Source organism: Spermophilus citellus (assembly GCF_964194105.1).
Source record: "Spermophilus citellus genome assembly, chromosome: 12".
NCBI lineage: Eukaryota > Metazoa > Chordata > Mammalia > Rodentia > Sciuridae > Spermophilus > Spermophilus citellus.
In genome coordinates this window covers 110,443,074-110,463,813 of record NC_138198.1, presented here as the reverse complement: position 1 = coordinate 110,463,813, position 20,740 = coordinate 110,443,074, and the positions used below count along the sequence as shown (strand labels likewise).

The following is a 20,740-nucleotide window of genomic DNA, read 5'->3' as shown; positions in this document are numbered from 1 at the left end:
ACTGTGATAACTAAATGATTTAATGTTTATTTTTGCCTCGGTCTGTGGAAAATTCAGATCCACATTTGATGCTCAGCTCTAGCATAACTTTCAACTTTGTCAAAAGGAATTTTTTTTCTCTGCATCCTTGATTGTGTTTTTGAAAATTAAATTTTTTAAATGAAAATTTTATTGCATATCTGTCCTTTGTGAGTATACAAAGAACCACCTCACATACTTCATGGAAAGAGAAGAAATTTCTTTCAAAATAAAAATTTATTTTCCCTTCAGCAGTGAGGATAGAATAGGTCCTCAAAAAAATTAAATACTTGGGACTGGGACTGGGACTGGGGCTGGGGCTGGGGCTCAGTGGTGGAGTGCCTGTTTCGCACATATGAGGCACTGGGTTCAAGCCTTGGCACCACAAAGAAAGATATTATGTCCATATACAACTAAAAAAATTTAAAAATAAGTCTAGTGTACATTATAAAATTCATTAAATTTTCATTCAAGGACCTGCCTACATACTGAGAATAGTTGACAAAGTTTGCAAACCTTTAGTTCTAATGTTACAATGTGCTTGTTTGCCAGTTTCATTTTGTAATATAAAGAACTGCTTTACTTTTTTTGAATATTGAAAGAGATTTCAAATATATGGGCAGCTCTAATCTTGTCCCTTATGACTGTTTGCTTTTTAACTCCTATTAAAAGGAGTTTATGGCCTGTTGGTTATTGTTTAGAAGAATTCTGCAATGTGGCTGGGTGTGAATTAGTGGTGACTCTTCAAATCCTTAGGGGAGAGTGATAAAACAATTTACTGTTTTTGTAACAGCCTCCGGGAAAACCAGTTAGTCTAGCTTTATGGATGACTCAACTTGATACGTTTTTGGAATATAATATTAATCAGTAAAAACTTATTTCTGTCAAATCTGTAGGCCAGTTAAAGAGAAGCAGTAGTAAAAACCCAAATGAGATTAAGAGAGGAATGATGTAGCATGCTTGAATAAGGTCCCCTGTTCTGTGTCACCAGGGGATTAACTGCCTCATTGAACAATAGAGGTTAATTGTATGTCTTGAATCTTTTAGCTGGTTTCCCAATTTTTCTTTAGTGCCCCCAAAGCACAAGTTAATGCAAAAACATCAGCCTTACTCATCAATAGTTTCATGTGGCCCATGCTTCCAGTCTGTGTTGAATCTAGATTCATGGTTTAGAACAGGTTCGAAGGGTCCCTGCTGCCTCCAGTTATCCTTTGTAACAATCGTAATTTCAGGCTCCAATATGTTTGCTCCTACAAATAGCTGCCACTTTTTTTTTTTTTTAACACTAGCAGAATATATTGTTCTTTTATTAAAAAACAAAAAACTTAAAAACCAAACAAGGTATTTGTTTAATAAAACAATTATCTGATTATACCTAATTAGCAACAGAAACAGTTTTCCTTAAGTATTTGTATGTTAAGCTTTTTTAAGATTGAATGTTGACAATTTTGTAAATTGTATGACTTCGTTAAGGACTTCAGAATGTTTTAGATGCATGAATCAGAGATGTCCAAACTTTTTGTGGAATACAGAATTAGCAGGGACCTTTTTTAAAATTCACACTCGTGGGCCTCATATTTTTTAAAGATGGTATCTCAAGGTGGTGGTGGTTTTGTAGCCTGTCAGTCACATTTGCTGATGATTTATTTTTTTAAAGTCATCAAGATGAAGCTGTATATCAGAGAGATAATATGTTAGAATCATTTGAGATGAATATAAACATACCTTGGGAGAAAACTGAGATAAAGGAATGACAGAAATGTTCAGTACTTACAGAGGAGGTAGGTGTATTGTGCGTAAAGGGGAAGAGGTGAGGGCACATTTATTAGTGGATCCAAATGTTGTAGTAATTACCATACTTACCTTCCTAGATGCTAATACTCGTTAAGCAGTGGTCACAAACTCCATGCCTTTAGAGCTTGGGTAGGTAATGTAAGTTATTGAGAAATGTTGCAAAACGAGAACCTGACATCCCTGGTGGACAGCTATTGTCAGTCAGGGCCTGTTGTTGCCAAACCAAGTCTAGCATTTCTCCTATACCTTTCCGTGTGTGAGGAGCTGGGATTCCAGACTTTATGTGAAAACACCAGGTTTTTAGATGCTGGTTTAATGTACTGAAGGTACCAAAAAGTGGACAACAGATACCCATCTGTTAGCTTTGGTGTTCCTATCACAAATCAGCAGTCTTTGTTTTAGAGCATTGCCTCTTCAAGTGTGGTTCCTGCATCAGCAGCATCAGCATAATGGTGACCTTCCTAGACGTGCGATTATTAGATCCCACCTCAGCTCTACTAAATCAGAATCTTTGGGGATGAGGCCCAGTCCACATTGTTTTAACAAGCCTGATGGGTGGTCCTGATGTATGCTTGGGTTTGAGAATTATTGGGAATATGAAGATATATTGCAATTTCTGTGTGGCGATACTAAAGGCAAAAACTCATCAAATATTCTATAAATTTGTCAAGTATATTTTTTGTTTAAAAAATACGTAGGGTATTTTTTTATATAAATGACTGTATTATGTGTGTACATATGTATGTGTGTTGTATGTGTGTGTGTGTGTATGAAAAACATTTTTTTTTTTGCCAGAATCAGCACAATCATTAAATTGGATTTTCTCCCCCATACCTTTTTTTCTTGTTTTTTGTTGGGGTATTGCAAGAGAATTTAATAACAACTCTGTGCCACATTGTGACCTCATTAGAGTATATCTCACATTTTTATTTTCTGCTTGGTTAAAACTTGATAAATATGTTACGTAGCTTTCTGAAGCTCAATTTAAAATCTCTTGTGTAAAAAGATTAAATGTGAATATGTTAAAATTTAGACATACTGGTTGAAAAACCCTTATGCAAAATTCTTGAGACCAGATGTGTTTTGGATTGGGTTCTTTTCAGATTTTGGAATATTTGCATACATGCACGAGATAGCTCACTTGGGATTGAGACCCAAGTTCACACACGAAATTTGTTTTTTATGTATACTTACTGCACATAGCCTGACTGTAATTTTATAAGTATTTTTAGTGAACCTGAGTTCCAACTGTGACCTGTCACACAGGTGTGGAATTTTCCACTTGTGATGACGTTGGTGCCCCAAATTTCAAATTAGGCGTGCTTAACTTGTATATCCTTATTTTATCACATTTTTCTTGAGTTTTTTTTAAGAATTATTTCATTTTTATATAAAAAGGAAAGTTAATTTATGTTATTTCATGTAAGTGTGGCTTCCTAATTGCTGATCAGGTTGTTTATGTTTTAATACCCACGTATATTTAGTACCAATATTTTTCTCTATTCCCAAAATGTAGAAATGATTGCTATGCCAGTGATTATTGTCCTTAAACTTCTCCTTCCTTTTGTATAACCCAAACAGATTTGGCAATTTAAAATTCTTAATACTTTAAAGACCAAATTAATTATGAATTTTATATAGATAATTTTCTTACATTTAAAAGTATATAAGATGTGGTGGCACATGCCTATAATCCCAGCACCTGGGGAAATGAGGAATACTAAGTTACCTACTGATGCAGGAAGATCACAAGTTTGAGACTTCAGCAATTTAGTGAGGCCCTAAGTAACTTTGCAAGACCTTGTCTCAAAATAAAAAGGGCTGGGGATATAGCTCAGTGGTAAAGCACCCCTGGGTTCAATGCTCAGTACCAAACAAACAGACAACAAAACAACAACAAATCCCTGAAGTATACACAAGATTTTCATTTGTTATGAGAAAAATTCATATTTGTCTTATACTTAAAATGTACTTTCAGAGTATTTAAAATGCTGAGTTAGACTGAGAATTTTGGAATAATCTGATTTAAAGTAATAAACATTAAATTAGAAAAAAATCATCATGTTTATATATGATATTTATTAATGAAAACACATTATATTCATTCACAGGGTAAACCAGACTTGAATACGACATTGCCGATTAGACAAACAGCATCTATTTTCAAACAACCAGTAACCAAAGTCACAAATCATCCTAGTAATAAAGTGAAATCAGACCCACAACGAATGAACGAACAGCCACGCCAGGTAAGAACTTGATTTGTCCTCCAGTCTCATTTTCTAGAAAATTCTAGCATTTTTGCCAGACAGTTCAAGAAAATTCTGGTTGAAATGGAATGTATATGGAAAGAAAATTATTTTATGCTCTAGGAATATTACATGAATGCTGGGGAATCACTATTATAAGATTTAGGTTAAGTATCTTGAGGAAAAATTTAAAAGTTCATTTAAAAAGAATCTAATGACATGGACTATAGTTTTATGCTTTTTGTGTGGTAATATATCAGACTTGGTTCTGCTAATCTTAGTTTTTAAAGATTATCTTTCTAGGAGTAACATGGCACAGAAGGACGAAGCATGCAGTCTGTGTTAAAAAATATTTCTGTTACTTGGAAACTACTTTTTAGGGGGGGACTTCTGATTTCTTATTTCATGAAAACCATCCCACCCCTTTTGAAAAACAGATACACTTTGTAAATATGGTATATTGTCTTGTGAGTTTCATATTTGTATAAATTCAATTTATTTTTCTCTTTCTTATTGCTTCAAGCTGTATTCCACCAGAATCTTTTCTTAGAAAAATGGTATTATCTGAAAGGCCTCCCTGCTGCATAGTAATGCCATATAGCCAGAGAGGGAGACTTGACAAAATGCCAAACCTTCTACATAATGTTGCTTATTCACTCCCCTAATTGTGGTCAAAAGCTCAGCTATTTCTATGACGTTCCAGTAACAGTGGGTGAGGGAGTGGAGGGAGAAGCATCTGTGCATTGTTTTCCTCTCCTTCCTCTGCCTTCTCCCACCTGAGGATGAGGAACACTGAGTTACTACGACAATGGTCTTTTGCTCTCATACTCCCTTTTTAGATGTCTCACTCCACCCTTTCATTTGAATTTTGTTTTTCACTAGTCCTTCAAGTGTCTCATCTCCAGACTTCACAAAAGACTGGGTCAAAACTTTCAGACAGTTACTCTAGAAGAATCTACTTAAAGAAATTCGGTTCCCACATCCTCTGTAGTGTTTTTTCCTCTTCAGGTGAGCCAGGAAAACAGAAGATATTTGGAGCCACATTGGATCAGCATCTTGCTATAGATGTCTCAAGATTTGAAGTTCTAAACTTGCTTTACTGTTGGTCCCCAAGAGATTCAACAGGGGCCATGTAAGTGTATCACATCCAATATCAAAGATGCGTACCTGCATGTGCCTGTAGGTTCTTGTCATCACTTAGGTTTTCTTTGGACCATTCAGCTTTCTGTGTGAGGCTTTTCCCTTCTGTTTTACTACTGTACCCAGGATAGTCACCAAACAGTGGTAGTTTCAGAATATTCATTGCAACATGGAAGGAATTCTGCCATTCTGAACTTTACCCACCTAGGTAAAGCCATTCCCTAGTTGTATTCTTTCTCAGGTACTGTCTGAAGTCTTAAACATCTTGTTCTTTCGCTTTTTGGTGATTTAAAAATCACTTACTACAGAGATTTTTATTAACTGAAATTTTTGAAAGTGCATAATTGGGTAAAAGAGTTGCTTCAAAAATCCCAAAAGGTAAAGGTAGAATATATATATATAATCTTTGATAACAGTGTTCTATATTGGAAATTTGGGTTTTCATAGGTAGCATTTAATAGATTTTTATCCTCATCTTTTCTTTGCCTAAACATTCTCAATGTAGTCTATAATGAACAAATATTTTGTTTACAGACCAGTCAGTTAGCAACTTCTGGTCATTCTGACAGTAATTTGTTTTCTGAACCTAATTTCATTCACAGATTTAAAAAACATATTTTCAGAATATGTTGCTGTCTATAAAGATATTGGTAACTTAGAATTTTAAAGCTGAAGAGTCCAGAATAATTGCTTCTTATTCTTTGGTATGTTGAATAGTTTTGAGTTTTCCTTCTTTTATTATGGTTTATGAGATTACTCTCAAAGGAAAAGTATGTATCACAAAAGCTAAATCCTTTCCCTTTCCTCTCTCAGCAAAAAAAAAAGAATGTCATTTTAATGCAGGTCTTTTGAAGGTTAGTCTTCCTTTTAGCTTACATAGACAGGAAGGCAGATTACTTTTCCAAAAGCTTGGGATGTTTTTCACTTTATTTTCATGTTATTGGATGATATTTACAGAATGGTTTGATTATACTAAGACATTGGTTGTCTTTGCCTTCATTATCTTCAACATAAAAATTGAGGTAATATGTGACTACTGTGTCACCAATAGGATTCCAAAATATATAAGAAAGTAGAGGAGAGACAATTAATGCTTTTAACATCATGATCTGTCATCTTGATTGTCATCTTGATATTCCATTTTAGAGTCAGGTTTGTTAATAAAGGAAAGATGTTGATTTTAATTATATTTTGAAATGTATAGCAGATGACAGCTACTCAATCATTATTGAGTAGATAGTTAGCAAAAGATACATAGGCAAAAATGATTCTTCCAATTTTGCTACCCATTAATTAATTAAACTTTAAGTTTCCTGTCTCATTTGAAGTTATTTTTATCATATAGTAAATGAATTAGACAATGAGGTTTCTATTCTTGAGGTTCCTGTAGATATTTTTATTCTATAACCACATCACGTTCTGGTGTGGTGTCACCCCCCGTAATCTCACTGTTTTAGGAGGCTATAGCAGGAGGATTGCAAGTTTGAGGCCAGTCTAAGAGACAGCTATCAATCAATCAATCAATCAATAAAGGGCTAAGGATAGAGCTCAGTGGTAGAGTGGCCCTGAATTCAGTCCCTAGGACCACACTCACAGATATGTTGAATTTTGAAGCCCAGAACGGGGATTAGGTTTCTGCATCTTAATCTACATTTTACCTTCAATAGGTTTCAAGTGATTAATTTAAATAAGAAGCAATTATAAAAGTAATTCTGTCTTCTAGGCACATATGTCCAGGTCATTATATGCAGTCTAATGTAAATTATACACATTATCAGTTTTTAATATATTGATTCTTTATAAATGTCTTAACTCTAAAAATGTAAATTAGTGTATGTAAAAAGAAAAGTACACTAAACAGAATTCTGTACAGAATTTAGTAGTGATTTCTGCTTATAATTAAAATTGTGAAGTATAAATGATATTTTAACTCCTGCTTATCATAGAGTAAGTAGTCAATAATTTTTATATAAAGTTTTAGCATATTTGATATTATCTTTTCATTAGATTGAAAAGAAACCTGAAATGAAGTGAATTTTTCCAACTATCAGACTGTTATTCCCAACAGTAGGATCACTAAAATCTCCGTATTGATTCAGATACTTACACATGTCCCAGGATTTTAGTGTGCTTGAATTGTGATTTTACTGTGTCTTTCCTGGCTTATGTCTTTAAATATGTGAAAAACTCACATTTTGGATTTTAATTTCTTTGATGCTGTCATCTTTGATGCCTTCTGGACTTTGTTTGCTTCTTTTTTTACTCTTATCCTCAAAGAAATTTCATCTTTGAATTATAACTTCTTCCTTTTAATTATTAAATTATAGGATGCTGATAGGCTTTTGATGTTATTGATAATCTGTGAATATTATATTTCTTAAAGAATATTTACTTTTTTTGTAGGAGTAAATATTTAAAGCCAGTGAAAAACACTTATTTGAGTCTTCCACTTGATCTTAGATTTTTTTCCTTTTGTTTTCTAATCCTTCTTCCAGAGGATATGAAATATCTCTTTACCCTCTCACAGAAGTCAGCCTTATCTTTTAGAAAGAATGGTTTAAAATATATTAGAAGAAACATTTCAGATGAAAGATAAATTTAAAAACCATCTGCAACTTTAAACACATTGTGTGTGAAAAGTTTGTGAAGTGTTTCAGTATGTAGTTGATATAACTGAGAATTATTATTCATCAAGGCTTTCTAGCTAGCACCTTTACTTCTTTCTAACTTTTGAAGAGATATCCAGTATAGTCTTATCCTAATGGTTTATGATTGAGAAATAGATCAGCTGAAGTACAGAATCCCATGAAGGGTATTATAGTCCTTTTTCTTGACAGAAAAATTGGCTGCTTTGGGCATAGAAAATGCATGACATGTCCTATGCTTCTTAAAAGCATTACTGTGGGGAATGTTGGGAACCTGCCTTGTACAAATTGACAAATAAATAGTGTAGGCAAGTGGGGTTGGGGATGTAACTCAGTTGGTAGAGTGCTTGCCTCACATGCACAAGGCCCTGAGTTAGATCCCCAGGACTACACACACATACACAAAAAGGTATAGGCAAGTGCTGTAGGTGTTGAAGAAGGGTGAGGTGACTGTGGCTAGGAGGTTTGGGATAAGACGTGCTGGCTAGGAGGTTTGGATGAGATGTATGCTGGACTTGAAGATTGAGAGGAGTTGGGAAAGCACTTGAGAGGGAGAGAACATTCCAATTTGGGAGAGTAGATTTCAGAAAGTTGTTACTAGGGAATGGGCAAAGAAGGAGGAAACAAGCTGAATGGAAAAAAGTTTTTATGGGAAATTGTGGGAGTTGAGGATGGTTCATGTTGAAGTTTCTTTAAATGCCAGTCTTTAGAAGTTTTTAAAATGTTATTTGTTTTCTTTATTTTATTTTTTGGTATTGCTTTCTTTATAAGAGAAATATTTGGAATAGTCAAAAGAAAAAATTACTCATTTTCATTTTTATAATAAAATCATAATATTTTCTTTTACTGTTTAAATGTTTTCTTTAAATATTTTAATATATTTTTAGACAACATTTTTTTCAATTTTTTATTCTAATTAGTTATACATGACAGTAGAATGCATTTTGACATATCATATATAGAGTATACCTTCTCATTCTTCTGGTTGTATGTTATGTAAAATTAAATTGGTTGCCTAGTTATATATGCACATCGGATAATAATGTCCGATTCATTCTACTATCTTTCCTACTACACTCATACCCCTTCCCTCCCTTTACTCTCCTCTGTCTAATCCAGAATGCCTCTGTTCTTCCCTAGCTGCCCCCTATCCTACCCTTTATTGTGAATTAGCATCTGCATACAAGAGAAAACATTTGGCCTTTGGTTCTTTGGGATTGGCTTATTTCGCTTAACATGTTAGCTTGTAGCTCTGTCCATTACTGGCAAATGCCATAATTTCATTCTTTAAGGCTGAGTAATATTCTATTTAGTATATATACCATATTTTCTTTATCCTTTCATCTGTTGAAGGGTACCTAGATGGTTCCGTAGTTTAGCTATTGTGAACTGATCTGCTATAAACATTGATGTGGCTGAGTGACTGTTTTATGCTTTGGTTATCACCTGTATGTTAGTGATTTCTAATCTGTGTCTTTATCCTGAGTTTGAGTTATTGCTATTAGTCCACCTGCCAAGATTGCTGTCAAATGTTTTCTCTGGTATGCAGATGCTAATTCACAATAAGGGGTGGGATGGGGGGCAGCTAGGGAAGAGCAGATGTACTTTGGAAGTATCACCAGTACCTCTAATTCATCTTTCTAAACTCCTTTGGCATCTTATCAAACCTTTGTGCTTTATTCCAGTAAAAGTACTCTGTTCACTACTTTGTTCTGGCCCTACCCGGAAACCTGAGTGTGATCCTTGATTCTTTGCATCTTTTCATGCTACTTTTCTGTGAGTCCTATTGATCCTTCCTCCTGAATGTTCCTTTGTTCCATCCCTATACCAGGTAACTAACATTTTATCTTGTCTCTTTTGTCTTCCTTCATTCTTCATATTGCAGCCAGTTGCTTTTCTGACACGATGCTCTGATAGTATTGTTCTGTTGAAAACCCTTGATGTTTCCTGTTAGATTTTAGGGTAAAGTCAGAACATTTTACATGACTAAGCTCTTCTTGATATGGCTTTTGTTTACCTGACTTCACTTTCTTCTCTGGTTCAGCTTTTTGAATGTGTTATTCATCCCCACCTCTCATCCTTATATAACATGATTATATTTCATGCTGTTCTATTTTCCATCTTCAACTGGCTGTTTCCTACTCATCTCTGAGCCTGAATTTAAATGCCATATCTGTTTAGAAAACTTTTGTTGTCAAGTCTGATTTGGAGAACTTCCTTACTGTTTCTTCGTTTTCCTTTTCTGATTATAGTTGTATTATAGTTATTCATTTCTTTGTGCACAGTCTCTTCATTATATCAGTGTTCATATGTATTTCTTGAATTAATTGAATTGAATTAATGAATGAATTTATTTATTTACCTAATCATCGGTCACTGTGCCTTCCACTTGTGTCAGGCACTTTTCTAAGCAATGGGGATACTGTAGTGAACAAAACAAAGTCCCTGCTCTCATGGAACTTGACATTTACTGTAATAGAGAGAGAGAGAGAGACAAACAAACAAATACATTTATAGTGTATCATGTTGTGATATATGCAGAGGAAAATGGAAGAATGAGAGAGTGTATGATATTCAACAGCAGAAGTGTGGGGAGAGCCTTCTAGACACAAGTCTTATTTTGGCTATTGTATGTATGAGGCCTTACTTAGGGACTAGCAGATCATCCAAAAAAAAAAAAGCCCTCTTCTAGGAAGTTAAATTAAAGCATAAATTATAAGGCTTGTTTCATGGTGGTGAAATTGACAAAGTATGTTAGTTGATTAACTGTTTCTCTATGAAGGATCTTAGATAGCTGACTGGGCCAGATGAAGAGTTGACTGCAAGAACAATCGATGTTATTGTTTTTGACAGGAACATGCAGATATGTCAGGGTCACTCAGTTTTTGTTTTGTTTTGGTACTGGGGATTGAACCCAGAGGCACTTTATCACTGACACGTGTCCATTCTTTTTTATTCTTTTGAGACAGGGTCTCACTGATTTGGTTAGGGCCTTGCTAAGTTGCTGAGTCTTGCCTCAAACTTGTGATCCTCCTGCCTCAAGAATATTTTTAAAATATAATAAAATAAGAATTTCAGTATTAAAAATTTTATACTCTTAAACTAATTGTTAGATATCCAATTATAAGAGATGGAGTTCTCAAGTTCCCTGGAGTCCAAGGGGGGAGGGTGTTTTGAAATATAATCTAATGCTTTATGAAGGTAAGCGTTGAAATGGAAGCATTATATGTATATTTTTAAAAATTAAGGCATCCATAGTATATTCATTCATTGTCACCTCTAATCATCATGTATTTTTCTAATCCATTTAAAAAATGATGACTATCATGTGGAAGAATGCATGAATTTTTAGAAATTTGTATTTCTCTGAGCAAAAGTAATATAGTGAAAAAATTAAGTAGTATTGAAAAACTTTATTTCTCACAGCAGTAGTATACTATTTCAATTTTTTATGTCTTTTTAGTCCTTCCACAAAGCATTTATTCTTAGTTATTATATGCCTTAGCAGTTGAGGTAACTCAACTGTATCTAAGTGATACATTTATTAGGCTATATCTGTTAATTTTTAAATTCTAGGCATTATTTCTTGACATCCTGCAATGGTAGATTTGTATGTGGTTTTCTCTCTCTGCTGTCATGCTCTTCACATGGTTATATCTCAGTTTTAGATCTAGGTTAAATAATCAGGCTTATATTCTAGTCACTGAGAATATTCTTGGGTAGGGAAAGTGAAGCCCTGTCATCACCACTCCTTTCACTCATGATTCTTTGTTGTTGTTTGTAATCTTAATTCTGTGCGAGGTTTTCTATACAATCACAGTAAATCTTTCCTGGTGCTTTAAAATTTCTGCCACTTGCCATCAACGATATATTCTATATGCTGAAGTCCATAAGATTCCTCCTTATACTCTTTCTGGGGTCATCTTAGCTCCTACTCCAGTCTGGATTCCTTCTCTGGTCTTGTTATACAGCTGTAGCTCTGGATTTGCTTTTGCTGAGCTTCTGTGTTGGAGTTTGTCTTCTGGATTTCTGTCTTCCTCCCTCTTGGTCTATTTCCTCAATCAGTAATATACCTTCCAGTACCTTACTAATAAAATGTAATAGGAGGCAAAGTTTTGAGAATGTGCACATTAAAATGACTTTATTTTACTTGGACCATCAAGTTTGTCTAGAGATGGGAGTCTAGTGGAAAATCATTTTCCCTGGAGTTCTCAAGGCCTTGCTTTGTTGTCCTGTACCTTCAGAGTTGCTGAAGGGAAATACATTGCTCCTATGGCCTGTTTTCCCCTCTCTCAGATTGGTTAGTATATTTATGATTTAAAAAAATTCGATGGTGTGTGTACTGTAGGTCTTTTTTCATTCAGTGTTTTAGTGGGTAATATGGATGACTCCTGTCCTTTGTTTGGGCAATATTCTTGTCTTCCATAATTCCCTTCTCCCTTGAACTCCTCAACTTTCCATTCTTTTTTTGTGTAATTGGGTAGTAATAATTTTAGAATTTTCTCTAATTTGCCTGTCTGCTTTTGTATTTTTCCATCTTGTTTTACTTTCTGGAATATTATCTTGATTTTTAATTTCTAGTTATTCATATTTTTTTATTTTAGTGATTTATATTTTAAATTTCAGATGACTTTTTCATGGTCTTTATGTGTAAAATTATGCTGCGTTCTTTCTTCATGAATGCAACATGAACTCTTTTTTAAAAAAAATATTTTTTAGTTGGACACAATACCTTTATTTATTTATTTTTACATGGTGCTGAGAATCGAACCCAGGGCCTTGTATATGCTAGGTGCACACTCTACCTCTGAGCCACACCCTAGCCTTCAACATGAACTCTTAACTCTTTTTGTATATTAATTGTAGAGATGTTTTATTTGATGTTAGGTTTATTTCCTGCTCCCTCCACTGACTGTTTGTTTTGGGTTCTGTCTGTCTTCTTGGCTGTTAGGACATTGCTTCAGTAAGAAACCCATTGTTTTGGATTTACACCTGGAATTAGAATTGTTATGTTCAGCTATGTTAGATACTACCAGTTTTTCAAGTGATTATGTGAATTTATACTTCTACCAGCAGTATACATTTGCTTCAGATTTTTGTCAGTCTTCCTATTGTCTGTTGTCATCAGTCTTTGTGTTAGCCTTTTGTCATTGTGACAAACACCTGAGAAAAACAACTTTCAGGAGGAAAGATTTATTTTGGCTCACAGTTTCAGTCCAAGGTCGGGTGGCTCCATTGCTTTGGGCCTGAGGTGAAGCAGAGCATCATGCCAAAAGGGCATAGCAGGAAAGCTGCTCAGCTCATGGCAGCCAGGAAACAGAGAGAGAGAAAAGGGTCAAGCGCATGAAATAGCCTTCCAGGGCGTGACCTACTTATGATCTACTTCCTTCAACTTGGCCCCACCTCTTCAACTTTTCAGTACCTCCCATAATGCCATCTGATTATCAATCCATTAGTAGATTAATCTATTGAAGGGTTAGAGCCTCCGTGATCCAATCATTTCCCTAAAATCCCACCTCTGAACATTGCTTGCATTGAGGACAAGCCTTCAGCACATGAGTCTTTGGGGAATGCTTCATGGCCAAACTCTCGGTCTTTAAAATTTTAAATATTCATATATGTGTCCTGGAATATTTCTTTATTGTTTTACCTTGCAGTTTCTTGGTAACTAATGCTACTAATAACTAATTATATGTGTAATTGATGATCTAGAGGTCCCTTTTTTTGTGAAATCCTGTTCAAGTCTTTCATGCATTGTTCTATTAGATTATTTGTCTTTTTTCTCATTGATTGTGGGAGTTCTCTGTATAGTTTGGCTATGAGTCATAATGCTTGCTCCCAATTTGTAGATTATTTTTTTACTTAATGCTCTTTTTTTTTTTTTGTAAATATGACATCATAATTTGAAGCAAGTTGAAAGGTGGGGCAGAGACTGAGAGGGTGTGGGGACTTCTAGGCGCTACTGAAATTCTATTTTCTGATTTGGGTGGTAGTTACACAGGCATGTTTATTTGTGAAACTTCAGTGAGCTGTTTCCTTTTTTTTTTTTTTTTTTTTTACACATTTTTGTATGCAGTGTTGTGATGAGGATTTGCAAAAAGTAAAGAACATACTTTATCAATCTCTTCCTTTGTTTTTCTGTCACACATTTAAAAAATGTGTGATTATTCCAAGATTATCAATATATTCCCTTATGTTATCTTCTGACACTTGTTTTACATTTAGATCTACAGTCCATCTGGAACTGAACTTTGGTTTTGATGTAAGGTAGACTTATTTATTTTTTCTGTAAGGATATCTAACAGACCCAGAACTATTTATTGAATCCTTTGCTTTATATTGTTAACTTTGTCATAGACGGAGTGTTTATATATGTGAAAGTCAATTTTTAGACTCCATGTTCTTTTCTTTTAATCTATTTGTACATGTTAATCTCTTTCTCTTCTCTTCTGCTGTATTCTATTAGTTTGTTATTTTTTTAATAATTTACCATCGTACTCTAGCTTTACAAAAAAGTGTAAATATATGGTACCATACGTTTTGAAGCTTTGCTGTTTTGATTCAAGATTATCTTGATTATACTGGTCTGTCTGCATTTCACATAAATTTTAGACTCAGTTCATTCACTTTTCTACAAAACCTGCTAGGATTTAAATCTAGACTAATTGGGGAGAGATAATATTTTTTATAGCATAAAGTCTTGTACTTACCAATCTACAAATTTTGGTCTATTAAGATTTTATACTTTGCAGTGTAGTGATCTTTTTTTTTTTTTTTTAAAGAGAGAGTGGGGGGGGAGAGAGAGAGAGAGAGAGAGAGAGAGAGAATTTTTAATATTTATTTTTTAGTTCTCGGCGGACACAACATCTTTGTTGGTATGTGGTGCTGAGGATCGAACCCGGGCCGCACGCATGCCAGTTGAGCACGCTACCGCTTGAGCCACATCCCCAGCCCAGTGTAGTGATCTTAGACATTTTAATTGACTCCTAGATATTTGATGTTTTTGGTGTTACTATAAATGGTAAAGTTATACAATTTTTATTTTCTAATTATCTTTTGCTAATTAGAAATAATTTTTCTTTCCATATTTTATAGGTGAGTTATAGTTGTACACATTGATGGGATTAGTTGTTACATGTTTGTGCATGCACACAATATAACAAGAATATTTGGCCAATATCATTCCCTAGTATTTCCTCTTCCTCCTTCCTTCTGTCCCTTTGTTTTACTCTACTGATCTTCTTTCCTGATGTGCTCCCCCACTTTCTTTTCCTTTTTCCTCCCTAGTGTCTACATATTAGAGAAAACTTACAATCCTTGACCTTCTGAGTCTGCCTTATTTTGCCATAATGTTTTCCTAAAAATGAAATAAACTACATGAAACTATTAATCATTTTCTTTATGGCTGAATAAAATTCCATTGTGTATATGTACCATGTTTTCTCTATCCATTCATTTGTTGTAGACACTTAGGCTAGTTCTATAGTACTGTTATGAAATATGCTGCTGTAATAATTGGTGTGCGTCTATCACTGTAGTATGATGACTTTAATGCTGTAGGATAAATACCAAGGAGTAGTTGGTATAGCTGGGTCATATGGGGGTTTCATTCCTGCTCTTTTCATATTGCTTGTGTTTCTTCCTTTCTAGCTCTGTGGATCTGAGGTTTTACTGTTTTTACCCTGTCAGCTTTTAGTGCCCCCATAGGGTTCTAATACCTCACCTTTGAGGGGAAGGACAATGTTAACAGATCCCAATATAAACAAAATACCACCTAAAACCACATAGTTATTATTAAGACTATTTGCAGTTTGGTCACAATGTACAGAAATGGTGAACTTAATTATTGTCTACAATATAATCAATAGGTTTGTAAAAGGGTTTACAGTTTCGGTTGGTGGACAAAGAACGGGGGGTGAGGTGTAGGAAGACATGCTGAGGAGGTAGGAGGTGAGGAAAACCTCACACCTAGAAAGTGTGAAAGAGAAATGTAAAAAAGAGGGATAGTAGCAGGAGAATAGAGAGGTTGTAATTTGAGTAGACAAGTAAAAGGGAAGACTACTAGTAGAGTACATAGGACAAACACGTATTTATTAAGAAAAATAAAAAATGTAAAAATAGTAAAAATTGGAGAGAAAAATACAAAGAAGAAAAAATGTATATACAACTGTAATATACTATTCAGTTGTCTCAGTCCTCAGTATCCTAATTCGTGCAGAGTACTTTGTTTCACATGTGTTGGGGATGTGGGGGCGGGAGAATAGAGAGGGAAAAGAAAGAAAAACAGATCTCAGAGGAAGAAACAAGGATTGTTTGGTCGGAGATCACTATCTTTCCTGCTTCCCTTCTCATCCAATAGGTGGGGTTGTCTGTTCTTAGTTGGTATCTCCACCCTCAGGATGGTGGGGCTTACCAGGATGTGAGGGTTGGTCGTGGGTGCAGGGCATCTGGAAGTGGGGTATGGCACCCGCTGGTCCCATTGCGAGATTGCACCTCAAGGATAGGATCTCCTTTTGGGGTCTGGTCCTGTGATGTGGGCACCGAGTCTTATTTCCTCGTCTTGCCTGTAGACCTCACAGTTCCTGCCCTCTAAGTTAATCTCTAAAGTGTATCTCCCTCACTCTCCCTTTCCACTTCCTAATCAGGAAAACCTTTCTCCCTGGGGGGTCATGTGTGTTGTACTCTGGCGGCTGTACACCTGTCGCGGAGGGCTGTTTGGAATTGGGCAGTCACTCTGCTGAGTTAGCAGCTGCTGGGGATTGGGGTGAATTAGAAACTATGGGTACCTGGCTCTCTGGTGTTCCAAACTGGTAGTTGCCCTGACTAAAGATGGTGATTGAGGTGACCCAAGATGGAAGCAGTTGCTTTCAGTGATGGGGGGTCGGGTTGGGTAGGGGGAGCCATGCCATGGCATTGTGCGATGTGTTGTGAGATGAGCTCTGTGGCCTGCAGTGTTTGGCTGTGATATCCCCAGGTGTAGGCAGGCTACCATGAGTAGGGGACTCTGGCAGTAGCTGCCGAGTCCCAAGATGGAGGCAACCAGAGTAGCCCCATGTTAGTAGATGGGGGTCCACACAGGAGTGGTGGTCGGAGTTTCTGTGTGGGTAGCAGTTGAGTGTCCTTCATGGAAGCAGCATCTGGAAATTCTGTGCCAGTGCTAATGCCGGTGGTCCCGCTAAGGCACCTGCCAAGACCTGCATGGGCAAGTAGTCAGGAGTCCTTTCCTAACGCTGAGATCCCCCCCCCCGCCCCCCACGCAGCACGGAGGCCATGATTCCTGCACAGGATCAGTGTTGGAGGGGTCCTCTACCGCTCTCAGTAAAGCAGTATTCCAACTAGTTGAGACCTGGGTCACAGAGTGACACAGAATGCTACCTCCCTTTGGCCTGCCATCTTGAATCTGCCTCATTCCTACTGTTTTGAGGAACCTCTGCACGGATTTCCATAGAAGTTGTACTAATTTACAATCCCACCAATAGTGTAAAAGTGTTCCTTTTTATCCACATCCCCTCCAGCTTGTATTACTGTCTGTATTTTTGATGTCTGCCATTCTGACTGGAGTGAGATGAAATCTCAGTGTAGTTTTGATTTGCATGTTCCTAATTTCTGTTGATTTTCAACCTTTTTTCATATATTTGTTGGCCATTTGTATTTCTTTGAGAAGTATCTGTTTAGTTCATTTGCCCACTTAATAACTAGGTTGTTTGGATTTTTGTAGTAAGTTTTTTGAATTCTTTGTATATTTTGGATATTAATCCTTTGTCAAAAGAATAACTCACAAAGATTTTCTCCCATTCTGTAGGTTCTCTCTTCACATTCTGTTTTCTTTGCTATGCAGAAACTTTGTATTTTGATGCCATCCCATTTGTTTACTTTGGCAATATTTCCTGCTTTAGGAGTTCTATTGAGGAAGTCTTTGCCTCTGCCTATAGATTGGAGTGTTGACCTTCATTTTCTTGTAAGGTTGCATAGGTTCTGATTTAATTCCTAGGTCTTTGATACATTTTGAGTTGATTTTTGTGCAGTGTGAGAGATAATGTTCTAATTTCATTTTTCTACATGTGGATAACCAGTTTTCCCAGCACCATTTGTTTAAAAGACTATCTTTTCTCCAATGTATGTTTTTAGCACTCTTGTCCCTTGACAAGATGATGTGTCTGAGTGGGTTTGTTTCTGGGTCTTCTATTCTGTACCATTAGTCTGTGTATCTGTTTTTATGCCAATATTGTACAGTTTTTGTTGCCATAGCTATATTACAGTTTGAAGCCAGATACTGTGATGCCTCTAGCATTGCTTTTTTGGCTTAGAATTCCCTTGTCTATTCTGGGACTTTTATTCTTCCAAATGAATTTTAGGACTGTTTTTCTCTAGTCCTGTGAAAAATGTCATTGGTATTTTGACAGAGATTGCATTGAACCTATATATTGCTTTTGGTAGTGTGGCCATTTTAACAATGTTCATTCTGCCTATCCACGAACCTCTGTCCTTTCATCTTGTGTCTTTTTCAATTTCTTTCTTAAGTGTTCTGTAGTTTTCATTGTAGAAGTCTTTCATCTCCTGGGTTAAATTTATTCCTAGGTATTTTATTTTTCTGAGGTTATTGTGAGTGAAACTTTTTTAAAATTTCTTTCTTGAAGATTCATTATTGGTATATAGAAAAGCTATGATTTTTGTATATTGATTTCATAACCTGCTACTTTGTTGAGTTTGTTTATTACCTAAATAGTGATAATTTGACTTATTCTTTTCCTATTTTTTTTTTTATCCCTTTTACTTCCTTCTTTGGCCTAATTGCTCTGACTGGAATTTCTAGCACTGTACTAAATAGGAATGCTGAGAGTGGCCATCCTTGTCTTGTTCTAGATTTTAAAGGAAATGCTTTCAGTTTTTCCCCATTTACTATATTTTTTGAAGTTCCTTAAGATGAGTGGGTTTTGAAATAAATCAACAGCATACATTGCTGATTATATTACAGAAACTATATAAACAGAGAAGTCAGACCTGCACCCTACCCTCACAAAACTTTGAATCTAATAAAGAAAACACGCACTGAACAAATAGTTCCAAGTATGCTGGCAAGTTACAAGTAAATGAAAAGACAGATGACACATACTTACCTCCTGATGTAACTTATATGTTAAAAAAAAGTTATTGAAATATTTCCTATGGGAGTAGCACATGATAAATTTAGGGACTGTGAATTATATATACCATGGGCATTTTAGGATAATTGTACCTTTTCAGGCATTTGACTCATATGCCACTACGTGTAAGTTACAGAGTGTTCATGGTGAAATTTAGACAAATAGCTATAGCAGGAGGTTACTGCTCCTTCATCTTCATCATCCCTGACTTTTGCCTTTTGCTTTGTTCCTCCATCTCTTTAGTCTAAATTGTTATCTTTTGTCTTAATAAGAGATCACGTTGTAATTTGCACAGCCACATGAATCAAGCTTTGCTTTGGTTTACATGATAATTTTCTTGTCATTATCTAGTCCTTTCTTTCTAGGACACCAACACAAAATAAAAGGTTGCTCATGTTTAACCTTGATGTTTGCAGTCCATGGTATTTGAGTTGTTTTTTTACTGACCATAACTAGACGGCTAAAATATTATTTGAGGTTGATCTGAAATAGAGCAGTTTATAAAGTGGACAGTGAATTCCCTCTGGGCAGAAACAGTATTCATTTACATAACCCTAACCTAGTGTCTTACATATTTAACTTTTTCAAGAGTCAGTGAATGTAAAATGTACATTTTCTGGATTTTGCTTTTGTCTACAAGAATGTGACAAGATCTTTTATTCTTTTTTTCTCCTATATAGCTGGGGATGAAACTCAAGTCCTTGTGTATGCTAAGACAGTGTTCTACTATGGAGTTACATCTGTGGGCCCAAGATCCTTTATTGTTTGATTAGATCTAGTAATTACCTTATGAAAATGAAAAAGATATTCATTGAATTTATATAATACTAGTATTAGAAAATATTCCTAGCATCTTAATAAAATTTATATTTTCAAACAACTTCCTCATATTTTATCAGTGTTTTGATAATTTTCAGTGATAGATGCAATATTTACTAGTATTTCTAGTTTACTAGTGGAAATATATCCAGACAGATTAGATGACTTGCCTAAGACAACAAAGCTTTTTTTTTTTTTAAAGAGAGAGAGAGAGAGAGATAATTTTTTTAATATTTATTTTTCAGTTCTTGGCAGACACAACGTCTTTGTTTGTATGTGGTGCTGAGGATCGAACCCGGGCCGCCCGCATGCCAGGCGAGCGCGCTACCACTTGAGCCACGTCCCCAGCCCAACAAAGCTATTTAATGGTTGCGCCAGGACCAAAGTATTTTAACTGCCAAACTAGTGCTTTTTCTATCATACTGTACTTACTCTATTGAATCACAAACGTATCCCACTAATATTTGAGAGCAAACTATGTTAGCATCTATGCTATGTGTAGCTGCTGTGCTAGCAACTGCGTTGGCATCTTTGTCTGTCTTGACACAAACATAGAGACTATGCAGAGTAAAACTCCTAATGAGATTTAAAAAAAAATTTAAATTTAAAAAATTTTGTTCTTTTTCTTATTCTAATTAGTATTCCAGTCTTGTGGTTATACATGATGTGGAGATTCACTATGGTGTATTCATACATGTGCATAGGAAAGTTATGTCACAATCATTCCACTGTCTTTCCTATTTCTGTCCCCACTCCTTAATGAGATTTTTAAGGCTACCTTTGTTTCTTTTGTTTTACAAAGTTTTAACACTTTTTCCTTACATATATTATGCATTTTAGGTATTTTTTATTAGAAAAGTAAAAATGTTTATAGTCTTATTTCTCTGATAATTATTATGCTATGTTCAACTTTGTGGCTTAACAGTAGCAG

The 20,740-nt window shown here is 35.4% G+C and overlaps 1 protein-coding gene across 1 annotated transcript in view; it reads left to right on the top strand.

Annotated features, from left to right (window-relative positions):
* MBD2 (methyl-CpG binding domain protein 2) overlaps positions 1-20,740 on the top strand; it is a 75,040-nt gene that overhangs the window by 30,124 nt on the left and 24,176 nt on the right. Inside the window, exon 3 of the mRNA XM_081263186.1 lies at positions 3,924-4,061. Within this exon, the coding sequence (XP_081119312.1) occupies positions 3,924-4,061 (138 nt within the window). The remainder of the gene's footprint in view (positions 1-3,923; positions 4,062-20,740) is intronic.